The 17,904-nt window shown below is 42.4% G+C and overlaps 1 protein-coding gene across 5 annotated transcripts in view; it reads right to left on the bottom strand.

Moving 5' to 3' along the window:
• The window catches only part of LOC140467305 (copine-8-like), a 594,693-nt gene that overhangs the window by 452,194 nt on the left and 124,595 nt on the right, over nt 1-17,904 (bottom strand). For all 5 annotated transcript variants that reach the window (XM_072563573.1, XM_072563576.1, XM_072563574.1 and 2 more), the window contains one exon: nt 8,006-8,045. In XM_072563573.1, coding sequence (XP_072419674.1) covers nt 8,006-8,045 — 40 coding nt within the window. The remainder of the gene's footprint in view (nt 1-8,005; nt 8,046-17,904) is intronic.

Below are 17,904 nucleotides of genomic sequence, written 5' to 3'. Positions count from 1 at the left end.
ATGTTGTAGCTATTGTGTCGATTAGAATGCATTGGTAAGATAAGAGCCATTAAAATACTAATTGTAATTATCAGCCAATTCATAAAATTAAAGTCTTTAATTCACTGGCACAGTAAATATCCATGACAGTTCCTTTGTGTATATGCTCCATTCTCAATATTCAAGAACAGACTAGAAAATGAACATTTTTGTTTTGATTGATCTACCATTTAGAAATAGCTTGAAAATAACACTCGTTGTTTGACAGAAAAACTGCAAAAAAAGCTTTCCAATCCTTGCCTTCAACTGTGTGCACAGGTTCTTGGTTATACATTATAGTACCAATTTTCCCTTCTGGACAGCTGGAAAATATTAGAATCCACATGCAAAGGCAGAAGAAACAGATTTGCAGACCCATTATGACTGGTCATTATCTCTTTTACTTTGTTCAGGGGTTTTCATGAAAAAAGAAAATAAATGCTAAAATCAAATCTAAACTGCCATGTAGAAATGTAGGAGGAGGACAATATTAACTCCTTGATGCCAATTCCTCACCAATATATTGACATGTTTATTGAAATGTTAACATGCATTTAAACTCAAGTCAAATATCACAATTATTAACAGTGCATTGAATGAAATACGTAAACAAATACTGCCCATCTCATGAAAGTAATGACATGATTTTGTTTAAATTTCAGGATAAAACAAAAATCTGTTGAACACAAAGATGGTTAAAGAGAAGAGCAAAGCAAAGCTAAATTTTAGTGGAGGGGCATTTTTGGAAACAGTGACCAGAACTCTGTAAATGTTAAGACGATTATGGATAAGGGTAAGACTGGTCCTCAGGTGGAAGTACTAAACTGGGGGAAGTTAATTACAACATTATTAGGCAGGAACTGGATAAATTACAATGGGGGAGGTTGTTTGAAGGTAAATCCACATCTGACATGTGGACGTCTTTTAAAAAAAGCCAGTTGATCAGAGTTGAGAACAAGCATGTTGCTGTTAGAATGAAAGATAAGGATGGCAAGATTCTGGAACCTTCGATGAGCAGAGCTATTAAAAGTTTACTCAAAAGGAAAAAGGAAGTGTGTGTGTATGTCAAAGTTTGTGAGAAGATTTGTAGCTCGGGTACTCGTTGTTGTGGTTCTGTTCGCCGAGCTGGGAATTTGTGTTGCAGACATTTTGTCCCCTGTCTAGGTGACATCCTCAGTGCTTGGGACCCTCCTGTGAAGCACTCCTGTGATGTTTATCGTATGCGCTTCTGCATCCTGAACTATGAAAGCAAGCACCCCAACACACAATAAAGAAATTGCATCAAGACACTGTTAAAAGGGCCACAACACACTGCAGTACACCAGAACTGCAAAAAGAGGAAGAAGAACACCTCTACAATGTATTCGCCAAAAACGGATACCCCTGCAATTTCATCAACAGATGCCTAAGGGAAAGACAATGGAATGAGGACATGCCGCAACCCAAAGGACTAGCCACGTTACCATACATCAAGAACATTTCTGAACTGACAGCCAGACTACTACGACCACTAGGACTCATAACAGCACACAAACCAACAGCCACTCTCAGACAACGACTCACCAGAACGAAGGACCCGATACCCAGCATGAGCAAAACCAACATAGTGTACAAAATCCCATGCAAGGACTGCACAGAACACTACATAGGACAAATAGGAAGACAGCTAATGATCCGTATCCATGAACACCAACTAGCCACGAAATGACATGACCAGCTATTCTTAGTAGCCGCACATGAGGATGACAAGCAACATGAGTCCGAATGGGATATCAATACTATTATAGGACAAGCCAAACAGAGAACAGCCAGGGAATTCTTAGAGGCATGGCACTCATCCACAGATTCTATCAACAAACACATCGACCTGGACCCAATATACCGGCCACTTCAGCGGACAGCTGGAACTGACAACCGGAAATGGCAGAGACAAATCAAGGAGTATCAAAAATAAGGTGGGTAAACTTAAGGCGTGGATCGGTACCTGGGACTACGATGTTGTGGCCATCACGGAAACGTGGATAGAAGAGGGACAGGAATGGTTGCTGGAGGTTCCTGGTTACAGATGTTTCAGTAAGATTAGGGAGGGTGGTAAAAAAGGAGGGGGGGTCACGTTGCTAATGAGAAATGGTATAATGGCTGCAGAAAGGCAGTTCGAGGGGGATCTGCCTTTGGAGGTAGTATGGGCTGAAGTCAGAAATAGGAAAGGTGCAGTCACCTTGTTGGGTGTTTACTATAGGCCCCCAATAGCAGCAGAGATGTGGAGAAACAGATTGGGAAACAGATTTTGGAAAGGTGCAGAAGCCACAGGGTGGTAGTCATGGGCGATTTCAACTTCCCAAATATTGATTGGAAACTCTTTAGATCAAGTAGATTGGATGGGGCGGTGTTTGTGCAGTGTGTCCAGGAAGCTTTTCTAATTCAGTATGTAGATTGTCCGACCAGAGGGGAGGCCATATTGGATTTGGTACTTGGTAACGAACCAGGACAAGTGATGGGCTTGTTAGTGGGTGAACATTTTGGTGATGGTAACCACAATTCTGTGACTTTCACCTTGGTTATGGAGAGAGATAGGTGCGTGCAACAGGGTAGGTTTTACAAATGGGGGAAGGGTAAATACGATGCTGTAAGACAGGATCTGAGGAGCATAAGCTGGGAGCATAGGCTGTCAGGGAAGGATGTCGTGGAAATGTGAAACTTTTTCAAGGAACAGATACGACATGTCCTTGATATGTATGTACCTATCAGGCAGGAAAGAGATGGTCATGTGAGGGAACCTTGGTTGACGAGGGAGGTTGAATGTCTTGTAAAGAGGAAGAAAGAGGCTTACATAAGGTTGAGGAAACAAGGTTCAGACAGAGCATTGGAGGGATACAGGATAGCCAGAAGGGAGCTGAAGAAAGGGACTAGGAGAGCTAAGAGAGGGCATGAAAAATCTTTGGCGGATAGGATCAAGGATAACCCCAAGGCGTTTTATGCGTATGTGAGAAATATGAGAATGATGAGAATGAGGGTAGATCCGATCAAGGACAGTAGTGGGAGACTGTGTATTGAGTCGGAAGACATAGGAGAGGTCTTGAATGAGTACTTTTCTTCAGTATTTACAAACGAGAGAGACCGTATTGTTGAAGAGGAGAGTGTAAAATGGACTGGTAAGCTAGAAGAGATACTTCTTAGGAAGGAAGATGTGTTGGACATTTTGAACAACTTGAGGATTGACAAGTCCCGCGGGCCTGACAGAATATATCCTAGGATTACGTGGGAAGCAAGACAGGAAATTGCAGATCCGTTGGTAATGATCTTTTCGTCTTCACTGTCAACTGGGGTGGTACCAGGGGACTGGAGAGTGGCGAATGTTGTGCCCCTGTTCAAAAAAGGGAATAGGGATAACCCTGGGAATTACAGGCCAGTTAGTCTTACTTCGGTGGTAGGCAAAGTAATGGAAAGGGTACTGAGGGATAAGATTTATGAGTATCTGGAAAGACACTGCTTGATTAGGGACAGCCAGCACGGATTTGTGAAGGGTAGGTCTTGCCTTACAAGTCTTATTGAATTCTTTGAGGAGGTGACCAAGCATGTGGATGAGGGTAGAGCAGTGGATGTAGTGTACATGGATTTTAGTAAGGCATATGATAAGGTTCCCCATGGTAGGCTTAGGCAGAAAGTCAGGAGGCATGGGATAGAGGGGAAGTTGGCCAGTTGCATAGAGAACTGGCTAATCGGTCGAAGTCAGAGAGTGGTGGTAGATGGTAAATATTCAGCCTGGAACCCAGTTACATGTGGAGTTCCGCAGGGATCAGTTCTGGGTCCTCTGCTGTTTGTAATTTTTGTTAATGACTTGGAAGAGGGAGTCGAAGGGTGGGTCAGTAAATTTGCAGACGATACGAAGATTGATGGAGTTGTGGATAGTGAGGAGGGCTGTTGTCGGCTGCAAAGGAACTTAGATATGATGCAGAGCTGGGCTAAGGAGTGGCAGATGGAGTTCAACCCTGTCAAGTGTGAGGTTGTCCATTTTGGAAGGACAAATAAGAATGCGGAATACAGGGTTAACGGTAGGGTTCTTAGTAAGGTGGAGGAGCATAGGGATCTTGGGGTCTATGTTCATAGATCTTTGAAAGTTGCCACTCAGGTGGATAGAGCTTGTAAGAAGGCCTATGGTGTATTAGCATTCATTAGCAGAGGGATTGAATTCAAGAGTCGTGAAGTGATGTTGCAGCTGTACAGGACCTTGGCTAGGCGACATTTGGAGTACTGTGTGCAGTTCTGGTTGCCTCACTTTAGGAAAGTTGTGGAAGCTTTGGAGAGGGTGCAGAGAAGATTTACCAGGATGTTGCCTGGAATGGAGAATAGGTCGTACGAGGATAGGTTGAGAGTGCTAGGCCTTTTCTCATTGGAACGGCGAAGGATGAGGGGTGACTTGATAGAGGTTTATAAGATGATCAGAGGAATAGATAGAGTAGACAGTCAGAAACTTTTTCCCCGGGTACAACAGTATTATAAGGGGACATAAATTTAAGGTGAAGGGTGGAAGGTATAGGGGGGATGTCAGGGGTAGATTCTTTACCCAGAGAGCGGTGGGGGCATGGAATGCGCTGCCTGTGGGAGTAGCAGAGTCAGAATCATTGGCGACCTTTAAGCGGCAACTGGATAGGTACATGGATGGGTGCTTAAGCTAGGACAAATGTTCGGCACAACATCGTGGGATGAAGGGCCTGTTCTGTGCTGTATTGTTCTATGTTTTAAATCACGATAAATGCCAGAGGAAACATCACAGAAGCGCTTCACAGGAGGCTCCCAAGCACTGAGGATGTCACCTAGACAGGGGACGAAACGTCTGTAACACGAATTCCCAGCTTGGCGAACAGAACCATAACATATATATATAAGGTTTATAAAAGTGAAATCAGACAAGACACTTGGAGGATATAAAGTGAGCAGGAGAGAACTGAAATGGAATTAGGAGGACTCAAGGAAGCCATGAAATGTCCTTGGCAAGTAAGATTATGTAGAATCCCAAGGCATTTTATCTATATATTAGAAACAAGAGGGTAGATATAGAAAGAGTAAGTCTACTCCAAGACAAAGGAGAAAATTTATATATGGAGCCAAAGAAAGTAGGTGAGGTCCTCAATGAGTATTTTACAACAGTATTCACCAAGGAGAAGGACATGGCTAATATTAACATTATGGAGGGGTTTGTCAATATTAGGAAGGAGTTGGTGTTGGCTGTCTTGAAAACAGTAAAGTAGATAAGTCCCCAGGGCCTGCTGTGATCTATCCCTCGATGCTGAGGGAGGCAAGAGAGGACATTGCTGCAGCTTTGACAGAAATCTTTGTCTCCTCTTTAGCCACAGGCAAGGTCCCAGAAGAGTGGAGAATAATCAATGCTGTACTTTTTGTTTAAGAAGGACAATAAGGATAATTTAGGAAATTATAGGCCAGCGAGCCTTACATCAATGGTAGGGAAATTATTAAAGAAAATTCTTAGAGACAGGATTTACTCGCATTTGGAAAAGAATGGACTTATGAGGGGTAGTCTGCGTGGCTTTATGCAGAGCAAGTCTTGGCTCTCAAATTTGATTGAGATTTTTAAGGAAGGAGATGGTTGATGAGGGTAGGGCAGTGAATGTGGTCTACATAGACTCTACAAAAGCATTTGAGAAGTTTCCTCCTGGTAAGCTGGTCCAGAAGATTAAGGCACACAGGATCTATGGTGAGTTGGTAGCTGGATTCAAAACTGACGTGGTCATAGAAGACAGAGGTGTTTGAGGAAGGATGTTTTTCTGACTGGAGGGCTTTGACAAGGATTCCACAAGGATCAGTGCTGGGACCTCTGTTTGGAATGTATATAAATCAATGGGATGAAAATGTAGGTGGTCTGATTAGTAAGTTTGCAGACAACATAAAAATTGGTGGAATTGTGGGTAGTGAGTAAGGTTGTCAAAGGATGCAGCAAGATGTATATCAGTTGGGATGTTGGGCAGAGAAATGGCAGATGGAATTTAATCTGGACAAGTGAGAGGTGAGGTTTTTTTAAGAGGTCAAGTGGAAGAGGAAATCATACAATAAATGGCAGGATCCTCAGGAGTATTGGTATGTAGAAGGATCTTGGGATGCAAGTCCATAGCTTCTTGAAAGTGTCAACACAAGTGGATAAGGTGTGGAAGAAAGCATAGGACATGCTTGCCTTTATCGGTCAGGGCACTGAGAATAAACGTTGGCAAGTCACATTGCAGTTGTACAAGACTTTAGTTAGGCCACTTTTGGAATATTGTGTGCAGTTCTGGTATTTAAGAAGGACGTGGCGGCTTTGGAGAGGGTGAAGAAGAGTTTGCTGGGATGTTGCCTGGATTGGAGTGCATGAGTTACAAGAAATGGTTGGACAAACTTCAACTGTTTTTGCGAGAATATTGGAGGTGGAGGGGTGACCTGATAGAAGTATATAAAATTATGAGAGGCATGGGCAAGGTGGACAGTTGGAGATTTTCTCCCAGGATGAAAATGTTAATAGTAGGGGCCATAGGCTTAAGGTGAGAGGGGATAAATTTGAAGGCTATGTGTGAGGCAAGTTATTTTTTATACAGAGTGGTAGGTGCATGAAACATACTGCCAGAGGAGTTGGTAGAAGCAGACATGTTAGCAAACTTTAAGAACTGTTTAGACAGATACATGAACAGGCAGAGAATAGAGAGATATGGACCATATGCAGATTAGACAAAGATTAGTTTAGAATGGCATCATGGTTAGCACAAAATAGACAGGCAGGAGGCTGGAAGAACACAGCAGACCAGGCAGCATCTTGAAGTTGGAAAAGTCGACGTGTCGGGTGTAACCCTTCTTCAGGATCCTTCTCTGCCTCCTGATGGTGCCTGGCCTGCTGTGTTCTTTCAGCCTCCTGTATGTCTATTTTGGATTCCAGCATCTGAAGATTTTATGTCTCCATCGCGGTCAGCACAGACATGGTAAGCTGAAGGGCCTGCTCATGTTCTGCCCTGTTTGTATTCTAACAGTTAACCAGATAGACATTCAGCTGAAACCAACACAGAGAATGCTGACAAAACTCAGTTTTGAAGAAGAGCCATACTGAATCCAAAACAGTAACTGTTGCTCTCACCACAGATACTACCAGACCTGCTGAGTTTCTCCAGCATTCTGCATTTGTTTCAGACTTCCAGCATCCTGTTGAGCTTTTTTGCTTCTTCTTGAAATGTGAGTCAGCCATTCAACCTTCATAACTTTTCGAGGATTCATTTAGATTTTGGCTGATGTCCAATCCAGAGATGTGCAGGTTAGGTGGATTGACCATGCTAAACTATCCTGTAGCATCCAGGGATGTGGGGGTTTGGTGGGTTAGCTATGGTAAATGTGGGGTTAGAGGGACACAGCAGGGCCTGGGTCTGATTGGAATGCTCTTTGGAGGGTCAGCACCGACCCGATGGGCCAAATGGCCTCTTTCCCCACAGGAGGATTCTACAATTGCATGGTCTATGTATCAACTCTATTTACTTGCATATCATCTCTTGATATTCTTAGCAAATGAAAAATTCTGTTTTTCAATCCTGAAAATTTAACATGAATCAGTATCCACAGTCATTTTGGCTTGAGAATTTCACATACCCTTTGTTGTTTATATGATTTCATTCCTATATGGTCTAGCTCTAATAATAAGATTGTGCCCATTTATTCTGGACTCACTGAATGAGGAGGATAGTTCCTCGTTATCTTCTCCATTGAAACATTTTACTATTGCCCTGACTCGCAATCAGATTACACTTCAGACTCTTATATTCAAAGAACTACAATCTAATTTACATTACCTTTCCTCATAATTAAAGTGTTGTTATGCTAGTCATTTGTGATATACTATGACAAAATGTTCTCTATTCACTACAGTTGGGAGGATCAGAGTAAGTTAGCTCGCACTTAGTTTAAATCAAAATTAAATAATAGAACATCATATAAAGATGGAGAGGATCAGACTACTTACATGTTTTGATAAATCTGGGCTTTTTGAATCAACATCATACCTAGAAAGAAAAGCACCAGAAAATATCACTTTACAGGAAATGTTTTCAATTTAGGTCAGATATTAAACTAATAAAAAAAGTGAAACAATCTTTTTTTTTCTCCCTGTGGAGCTTTCAGACATTTCATATTTTTTTGCCAGTCGAGATGTTCTGTCCGATTAACACAATGGGGAAAAATTGACGTGATGCATTGGCTGAGGAATTAAAGTTTACCTCTTTGGCTTTATTTTCCCCAGTTTTATTTATATTTTTCCATTATTCTCAGGATTCCAGTTACAAGCCCAAACTCTCAGATGGCTGACAAACAAAGTTGAAATAATTTCATAGCTTGTCATTCTAAAGTGTGTGTACTTGAGCAATGTTACAATAAATAGGTAAGCCTATACAGGCAGCATTCAGTTCAAAACAAGTTAGTATTTCAGCTCCTTGATTTGTGATTAATGAATGTTCCTATCAAGTTGTTTATGAAACAATGTTTGTAATAGAAAGATTCCCTTATTACATAGGATGTTTGATGGGAATTGGTTAGCTCAGTTAGCTGAATAGCTGGTTTGCTTTGCAGAGTGACATCTATAGAGCAGCTTCAATTCCGACACAATTACCACAGAAGGTCCCGCCTTCTCATCCTTGCCCGAGATGTGGCGACACTCAGTTTAAACCAACACTGGCTAACTGTCTCTCTCCTTTGGGACTATGGCAACTCTTACCTTTACATGCTAGATAATGCTCTGTGATTTTCCTTATTTTGGTCCTCAAATGTAATACTGATATGGGTGGAGATCAACCTCAGCAATAAAATGATAAAGTGTATCATCTGTTGGAGAAAATGCTCCTTCGTATTTCTGGAAAGGTAGGTTGAAGTACAACAGCAGAGTAAATAAAAAAGTGTACAGGGATCAAATGTTGTGATTAAGCTGCCCCTCTTCAATGTAACACAATGAACATGCATCTATCTTCACGCTGCCTGTTCATTTGAATTATCTCTCATGCAACAGTGCTGTTGATTTGCAGCATGGAACAGCTTGGAATGTAAAATCAATACTTGCAAATACCACCTAAAGCTGTATTGCTTAAAGGAGTGGTGCACTGTGACTAGACCGGGTGCTGGGAATCCTGTCTGATCTGGATCTGACATGAGAAAGAAAAGAAGAATAGCTGACAAAGGCAGTATGCACATCCAAGCTTTTGATGCTGCTCTGGAATTTTGGGTGGAGCATCTGGAAGCAAGCAGTGCCATGCCATCCCTGCAAGAGACTTGAGGAAGCCTCCAAACAAATACTGAGAAAGTTATAGAAACAGGTTGTCATGGAGGTCAATGCCTTGGGCCCAAGGACCTGGACACAGTGTCATAAGAAGTTCAGTGACCTCACAAGAGTGGTCAAGCATAGTTAATTCATTGTCAAATGTAATATTTCACCAGGGAATGACTCACCAGCCAAAATCACCACATCGCTATCTTGTCTGTCAGAGCATGTACATATCAACCTCATGTTTCATCTCACTTTCATGCACTTAGCACTACCACACACCTTACACCCACATTTCAGATCTTGCCAGCCGATTCTCCTGCTCCTCAGATGCTGCCTGACCAGCTGAGATTTTCCAGCGCCCTACTCTCGACTCTGATATCCAACATCTGCAGTCCTCACTTTCTCCTACTCAAACATATAACCAAAAACTCCTAAAACAATTCACTGACATACATCCCTCTCGAATCAGAAATGATTGTGCACAACTGAAGATAGCAGAAATTTATTTGAATCCAGAGAGAAATGCCTGCTGTGTCCTAAATGGGGTAGTTACAATGGCTGGAGTAATGAAGATGATGGTACCTTATGCCTTATCCTCTTCCTCTCCAAATAATCTCTTCAGACTTAGGATGGGTGTTGTGAAACTTGAAAAGGTTCAGAAAAGATTCACAAGGATGTTGCCAGGGTTGGAAGATTTGAGCTATAGGGGGAGGCTGAAAAGGCTGGGGCTATTTTCCCTGGAGCATCGGAGGCTGAGGGGTGACCTTATAGAGGTTTATAATATCATGAGGAGTATGGATAGGATGAATAGACATGTTCTTTGTCCTGGGGCGAGGGAGTCCAGAATGAGACAGTAAGGTTCAGGGTGAGAGGGGAAAGATTTAAAAGGGACCTAAGGGGCAACTTTTTCATGCAGAGGGTGTTGCGTGTGTGGAATGAGCTGCCAGAGGAAGTGGTGGAGGCTGGTACAATTACAACATTTAAAAGGCATATGGGTTGGTATATAAATAGTAAGGGTTCACAGGGATATGGGCCAAGTGCTAGAAAACGGGACTAGATTAATTTCGGATATCTGGTTGGCAAGGACAAGTTGGACTGAAGGGTCTGTTTCTGTGCTGTACATCTCTATGCTTCTCTGAGGTGCAACTGATGGAAGGAGGCATCTTCTGCTTTCTCCCCTCTACTCACCAAAACTTTAATCTTTTGCCTGATCCTTTTGGATACAAAATAGTTGAATCTGGCTAGATAGTGGAGGAAGACTTGGAACAGCATGACTAAGAAACACCACCACATGATTTCACAAATAAAGCTCCCACTTCCGACACTGACACTGTAAATACCTTACAGGGAGTCTGAGATGTGCAACTGCCAGCTCTTCAGAGAAGACTCAGATAATGACCACACTGGAGTGGCCTGCAGAAGGTGGCTTACAGGCACACACTAAGAAGCAGCGTGAAACCTGCCAGAAAGCTGATAAATGATGTCCAGGAGTACCCTGAACGTTCCAAATGTAAGGTCAGCTCATTGTCATGCCAGCTCAGATGGTTACCACCATGGCTGCAGATAACAGTGCCTAAATGGGCATGCATAATGATAGTCTGGCCTTCACCAGATTGCTGGAATCACCATTCTAGCAGTTAACTAAGGAGTTGGTGATCCATTTAAATTTGGTCCAGGTATGAGACCATGTTGCTTGATGGATGGGAAACTATACAAGTTTAAGATATGATTTCAGTTGGACCACTAAGCTGCAAAATGGCAGCACAGGCATCAAATTGTATTGCATGCCAAGTGGAAACATGATCTGGCATATATTCACTACACACACGCACACACGCACATACACATACACAACTACACACACACACACACACCAATAAATGGGCACCACTGGGCATAATTTCTTGTCCATCATCTCAGGAGTAGAGAAGAGGTAGACCTCAGAGTCATAGCTTCAGGTCTGGAGTAGGGTATAGGTTCCTTAACTTGTACTGGAAGCTCAAGGTGCCCAATGTGTTTTTCCACTTTTGCAAGTCTTAAGTGGAATTACGAGTGTTTGCAGATAATCTCATATTCCTCAGAGGATTTGATTACTCATCAGTTCAAGGTTCACAGCAAAAAAGATCTTGATCAATTGGATCAATGGGCTGAGGAACAGTAGATGAAGTTTAATTTTGATAAATGTGAGGCATTGTTTTTTGGTAAAACAAACAAGGGTATGACTTATTCAGTTAACGGTAGGGCCCTGGTTAGTGTTGCAGAACAGAGAGACCTAGAGTTCAGGTCCATCATTCTTGGAAATTTGCATCACAAGTTGGCAGGGTGGTTAAGAAGGTGCTTAGCGTACTTGCCTTCTTTGCTCAGACCATTGAGTACATGAGTTGGAACATGGTGAGGCATTTTCTGGAGTACTGTGTGCAGTTCTGGTCACCCTACTATAGGAAGGAGATTATTATTAAACTGAAGAGGGTTCAAAAAAGATCGACCAGGATTTTACCAGGCATGGAGGGTTTGAGTTGTAAAATAGGCTGGGACTTTCTTCAGGGAGGAATTCCACCTCAGAAAGTCCCAGATGGCCTCCTTCTTCCACGATCGCAACTTCTCTTCCCATGTGGTTGATGATGCCCTCCAGCGCATCTCCTCCACTTCACGCAACACCATCCTTGAACCCTTCGTGATTTTATAAACCTTGATAAGATCACCCCTCAACCTTCTATGCTCCAGTGAAGAGAGTCCCAGTCAAGAGTGTGGTGCTGGAAAAGCACATCTGGTCAGGCAGCATCCGAGGAGCAGGAGAATCATCAGGAATGAGGCTTAAGGGTCAGGGCTGAGAGATAAATGGGAGGTGGGTGGAGTTGGGGGGAGGTAGCTGGGAAAGTAATACGTGGACGAAAGTGAAGGAGAAGGTGATAGGTCAGAGGGGGGAGTGATGGACAGGTCCGGAGGGCGGTGCTGAGTTGGAGGCTTGGGACTGGGATAATGTGGGTGGAGGCAAAATGAGGAAGCTGCTGAAATCCACATTTATCCCGTGCAGTTGCAGGATCCCAAGGCAGAATATGAGGCATTCCTCCTCTAGGCGTTGGGTGGAAATACTCTGGCAGTGGAGGAGGCCCAGGACCTGCATGTCCTTGACGGAGTGGGAGAGGAATTTGAAGCATTCAGCCACTGGGTGGTGGGGTTGGTGGATGCAGGTGTCCCAGAGATGTTCTCTGAAATGAACCACAAGAAGGCATCCTGTCTCTCCGATGTAGAGGAGACCACTCTGGGTGCAACGGATGCAGTAGATGACATTGGTAGAGGTGCAGGTGAATTTTTCACATATGTGGAAGGATGATTTGGAGCCTTGGATGGAGGTGAGGGGAGTGGTGTGGGCACAGGTTTTGCACTTCATGCAGTGGCAGGGAAAGGTGCCAGGAGTGAGGCGTGGGCTGGTGGCAGGTGTGGTCCAGACGAGGGAGTCGCAGAGGGAATGGCCTTTTCGGAACGCTGATAGGGGTGGGGAAGGAAATATATCTCCGGTAGTGGGGTCTGTTTGGAAATGGCGGAAGTGGCGGTGGATGAAGCGTTGTGTGTGGAGGTTGGTGGGGTGGAAGGTGAGGACCAGGGGGGTTCTGCCTTGTTGCGCTGGGAGAGGTGAATAGCAAGGAACCTTTCCCTAAGATGGGGGAGTTCAAAACAAGGGGCCATATTTTTAAGGTGAGAGGAGAAAGTTTTATAAAGGATAATGAGGGGCAACGTTTTTTTACACAGGATGGTTCATGTGTTGAATGAACTGTCAGAGGATGTACATGCATTACAACATTTAAAAGACATTTGGATAAGTACATGAATATGAAAGGTTTGGAGGTAATATGGACCAAATGCAGGCAAGTCAGACTCATTTCATTTGGAAACATTGTCAGCATGGATTAGTTGGACTGAAGGGTCTGATTCCATGCTATATGACTCTATTTTAAAAGAAATTATTAAAATATTTCCTTTGCGTCTGAATATAAATACAATCTGCAAAAAATAAGTGTTTGCCCAAAAAACAGATTTATGCCAAATACTTTTCGTCAAATGTGTTTTATTGTGAAATATGATCAAGAAGAAAATTTAAGTTGAGAAAGGTTCACTGAGATGTGATGCAACTAGAAAAATTCATTAAAGAGAAGTGTTTATCACCTCACTAATGAGGGAATGGGGAAAAAACTGCATGCAGTTTATATTTACATCATGATTTTCCCATCCACAGAGCATCCTAAAGAGCTTTACAACCAGTGAAATTCTTAGAATCATATAATCCCCACAGTGTGGAAGAAGGCTATTCAGCCCATTGAGTACACACTGATCTTCCGAACAGCATCCCACCCAGATGCACCTCCCTTATCCTATCCCTGTAAACCTGCATTTCCCATGGCTGATCCACCTAACCTGGACATTACTGGACATTATGGGCAATTTAGCATGGCCAATCCATCTAAACTGCACATCTTTGAACTGTCGGAGGAAACCAGACCACCCAGAGGAAAGCCATGCAGAACGCAGGGAGAAAGTGCGAACTCCACAAATATGGTGGTCCGAGGGTGGGATCAAACCTGAGTCCCTGGTGCTGTGAAGCAGCAGTGCTAACTACTGTGCCGCCTCATGAGAGACTGTTGTCAGTTTATATTTGGAAATGATAATGCAATTTGCTCATACCAAGACATCAAAAACAATGAGTTAAGTAGTTGTTTAATCTGTTTCAGTGACAATAACTGAAGTTCTGTGTAACACCAGAAGAACTTCCTGCCCTTCTGATTTTAGGAAGAGTGCAACTGATCTCAGAAGCCAGGCTGTGCCTTGGTATAATGTTTTATTGCAACAAGAAAATCAATAGCACTTCAAGTTAATTGTCAGCACAAATTGTGCTCCAGTTCTACTATGTGTCCTACAATTTGTAGCTAATTTTACACAACATTTAATTTATAATGATCATATATAGGCAAGTGCATAGAATAGGTAATGTCCCACTTATTGAGTTGGAGATCATAAAATTTTCTAAGAATATCCTTTCTAAAAATAATGCATAGATTCCTGCCCCAAATTGAGACCTTTCCCGTTCTTTAGATCTGCTGAATGCTAAGAAGAAGACTGCACTCTATAATGTCTGCATTTAATTAGAATTGTAACAACAGACTAATTTAAAAGTATTTCGAAGCTACTTGGATGCTGCCTGAACTGCTGTGCTCTTCCAGCACCACTAATCCATAATTTAAAAGGATAGCTGGATCTGTGCAGACCCAGAGATTATGCTTCCAGGCTGCATATATTGAATAATGGGGCAAAACAAATGTTTACGGCAGCTTAAGCAATTTATATTTGTGGATGGGTTGAATATAATCATAAATGCAGGCAATGACTACAGGACTGTGACAATATCCTTGGGTTCTAACAGCATTCATAATCTGCACAACATTGTTGGTATTATTAGATCATCTCTGACTTTTAGCAGCTTTAAATTCACGGGCAAGCTGCCATTCACCTCCTCATAAATATTTTCTGCACAGAGAAAACATTTTTTCTTATCCTGAGGCATTTTCTAAATTAATTCCATTAATATATGCAAGCAGAAACCATTGGTGATGAAAAGGAAATAATTATAAACAGCCTATGATCAGCAAATACATTCAATCTCTGTTCTGCATTGATCAAAACATGTTGAGGTACATGTTACTTTGGAAGTTGGTGTTCAAGTTAAAAAGTAAAGAAATCAATGCCGCATTGAAAATATGACACCAACATGCCGTTATCAGAAGGTAACTGCAAGATTCAACTGCCAGCAAGTATCTACCTCCGGAAAACTAAGGTTGTCAATTTCAATATGTTAATTGCAGCATTAACATGGGGCTAAGGATTCTAGTGCACACCTTTCCCAGATTTCCTGGAACTCACCAGTGAAAGCAATATGGGCTTTCTTTCATAGTGACAATTAAAGAAGCTGAAGAAATAACAGGCAAATATCCTAATAAATATCAAAACCTCACAGCTGCTTTCCTGCTGAATTTTTTGAAAGTTCTTTGTTCTCAAGTTGAAAGGTGACTCGGAGTTTGATACATCTGATTTTTGGAGCTTACATCACATCAGCATGCTGCAAATGCTGCTTTTCTTTGCATCTCAGAATGGTATCAGGTAGAACAACAGAGGATTACCAGCAATAGGAACACAGCTAAGAGAACCAGCAATAATCTAGACCTTAAAGACCTGCCTTTCCACATTAGAGTGATGAGTTTAGAATAAAAAGAGTTGCAATTTGCAAGAGGTGATCTCCGCAACATGTTGCACTAAGAAGATGAGCATCCTGGACATTTCAGAATACCAGTCTCTCAGAAGACTCAGGTCTCATGTCAGTTACAACCAACTGAGGACAATTTGCTACCAAATGCATTTAGAGCCACACTTCGCCTGTCACTACAACCCACAAATTCTCTGTGTCTGTCTTCTCCTGCATCATTGCTGAAGTCATATGCAGGATATCAATGCATTCCATCCTGTAATAGCATACCATCCTGACCTCTTCACACTATGACATGAGCAGCTGGTGGATTGGCGACAAGAGTCAATAATTTGAAACATGATTAATCAACACTCATCAGTAACCCTAACAATGAAAACACCATGATAAGTGGATGCATCACAGCCAAGCACAAAGAAAAAGATTACATTTCAGCTACCTTGACAAATCTGGAGACTCCCTTCAAATCTCCTTCTGCGCATCAAGACCAAGGATGGCTTTCTTCTAGATTCGGGTTGTGTTTTGAGTTGAGTAAACAGTCCAGTGACAGGTCTGCGCATGCCCAGCCACATGGTGGGGGGGGGGGGGGGGGGGAGGTTGTTGGTTGGGTGTGATGCTTGGTTTTTTGTATACTCCTTCTGCTGTTTGTGCTTGGCCTCCACCTGGTCCCGTTGGAGATGCCCAAGCTGTCTGACATCCTTTTTTGCAGATTCTTCTTGGTACATGTTTGAGCATTCTTGGTACAAGGTTCCCATGAGGAATTGGGAACATTGCATTTTTTTCATGCAGTCTCGAAGGACATCTGTGGAACATGTTCTTAGCTCTGCAGGTAATCATTTGCCATGATGAAACTCAGAGCAGAAAGCTTGTTTTGTTATTGATATCCAAGGTATGTCCTCCACAGGTCCATCACTTACTTTAGCCACTCTTTGTTTTTATGTGCCTGTGGAAGCTCTTGCTGTTTGTTTTTATGCCTTTTGTCAGTTTATTGTCACAATCAATTTTCTCCCTCTTCATTAACATTCTAGTTATCCACTGCTGGTTCCTTAAAAAAAGAAAATGCCAATTCTCTAGCTTACCACTACCTTTCACTATTTTGTATACCTTAGTCTCTTATTGGATACTCTTCCTGACCACCTTTATTTGTCATGGGTGGTTCATTTTTAATATAGTTGCTTGACAGCATTTAGCTCAATTCCTTCAATGACAATGTTTGGTGATCTATATTTTCTTGAAGTCTGGTACAGAACTTCATGTTTCTTTAAGGGGACTTTTTAATCTCCAAAGTTGTGCTTCCTCAGGAAAGGGTATTGTTGAATGCTGCAAGTGACTGTGGCCAGGAGAATTCAATCCTCAGGTTGGTGCATCTCATTTACTGACTACACTAAAGTCTGGCCAATGCTATCACAGAGCTAAAAATACAGATTGCTGGAAAAGCTTAGCAGGTCTGGCAGCATCTATGGAGAGAAAGCAGAGTTAACGTTTCTGGTCCAGTGACCCTTCTTTAAAACTGATTGTAGTTGGGAGAAGGTGGGTATCTATACTGCAGAAGGGGTGGGAGAGGGGGAAAGGAGTAAATGATAGGTGGAAATGGAGCCCAGAGAGACAGAGAGAGAGAGAGAGAGAGAAAGAGAGAGAAGGAGTTGAGCAGACAAAGGAATAAGTAAAGTTCAGCCTGGGAGAATGAATAGTTGCTAATGGGAACCATTAATGGCTGACAATGGGTTGACTGTGGTTGTAGCCTATGTGATGACAAGGCCTGTTGTGTGGAGGTTGAGGTAAGAACATGGGAGAAGGTGCTCTAGCCCTAAAATTGTTAAACTCTATTTGAGTCCAGAAGGCAGATTTTAGTACTTCATTGAAGCGTACTTCTTTATTCTTCCACAGAATATCAGCATCATCAGCAAGGCCAACAATTGTTGCCCATCTTGAATTGCTCTGAATAGAGTGATTTGCTGCAGTACGTCAGAGGTCAGTTTAAAGATAATACATTGTTGTGGATTTGGAGTCACATGTAGGCAGACCAAGTAAGGACAGCAGATTTTTCTCTCTAAGAGACTTGGTGAACCAGATGGATTCTTACAATGATCAATAATAGCTGTCATGGTCACAACTGACTAGCGACTTACTGAATTTAAAGTCCATTTATTGTCATGGTGGAAGTTCAACCCACATCCTCAGATAATTATCCTGGGTCTCTGAATTACTAGCCCATTAGCATTACCAATATGCCACCAACTTTTCCAGTGTCAGCATTCTGGTGAGTTCTTCCATAAGTGTTATCCACCAAATATTTTGGATGTTGACGAGTACTACATGCAGTACTATTGGATTTTCCACTTGGCTGAGCCAGGTG

This window comes from Chiloscyllium punctatum, chromosome 45 (assembly GCF_047496795.1).
Source record: "Chiloscyllium punctatum isolate Juve2018m chromosome 45, sChiPun1.3, whole genome shotgun sequence".
NCBI classification, from domain to species: domain Eukaryota; kingdom Metazoa; phylum Chordata; class Chondrichthyes; order Orectolobiformes; family Hemiscylliidae; genus Chiloscyllium; species Chiloscyllium punctatum.
This window is presented reverse-complemented; position numbering and strand designations above follow the sequence as displayed.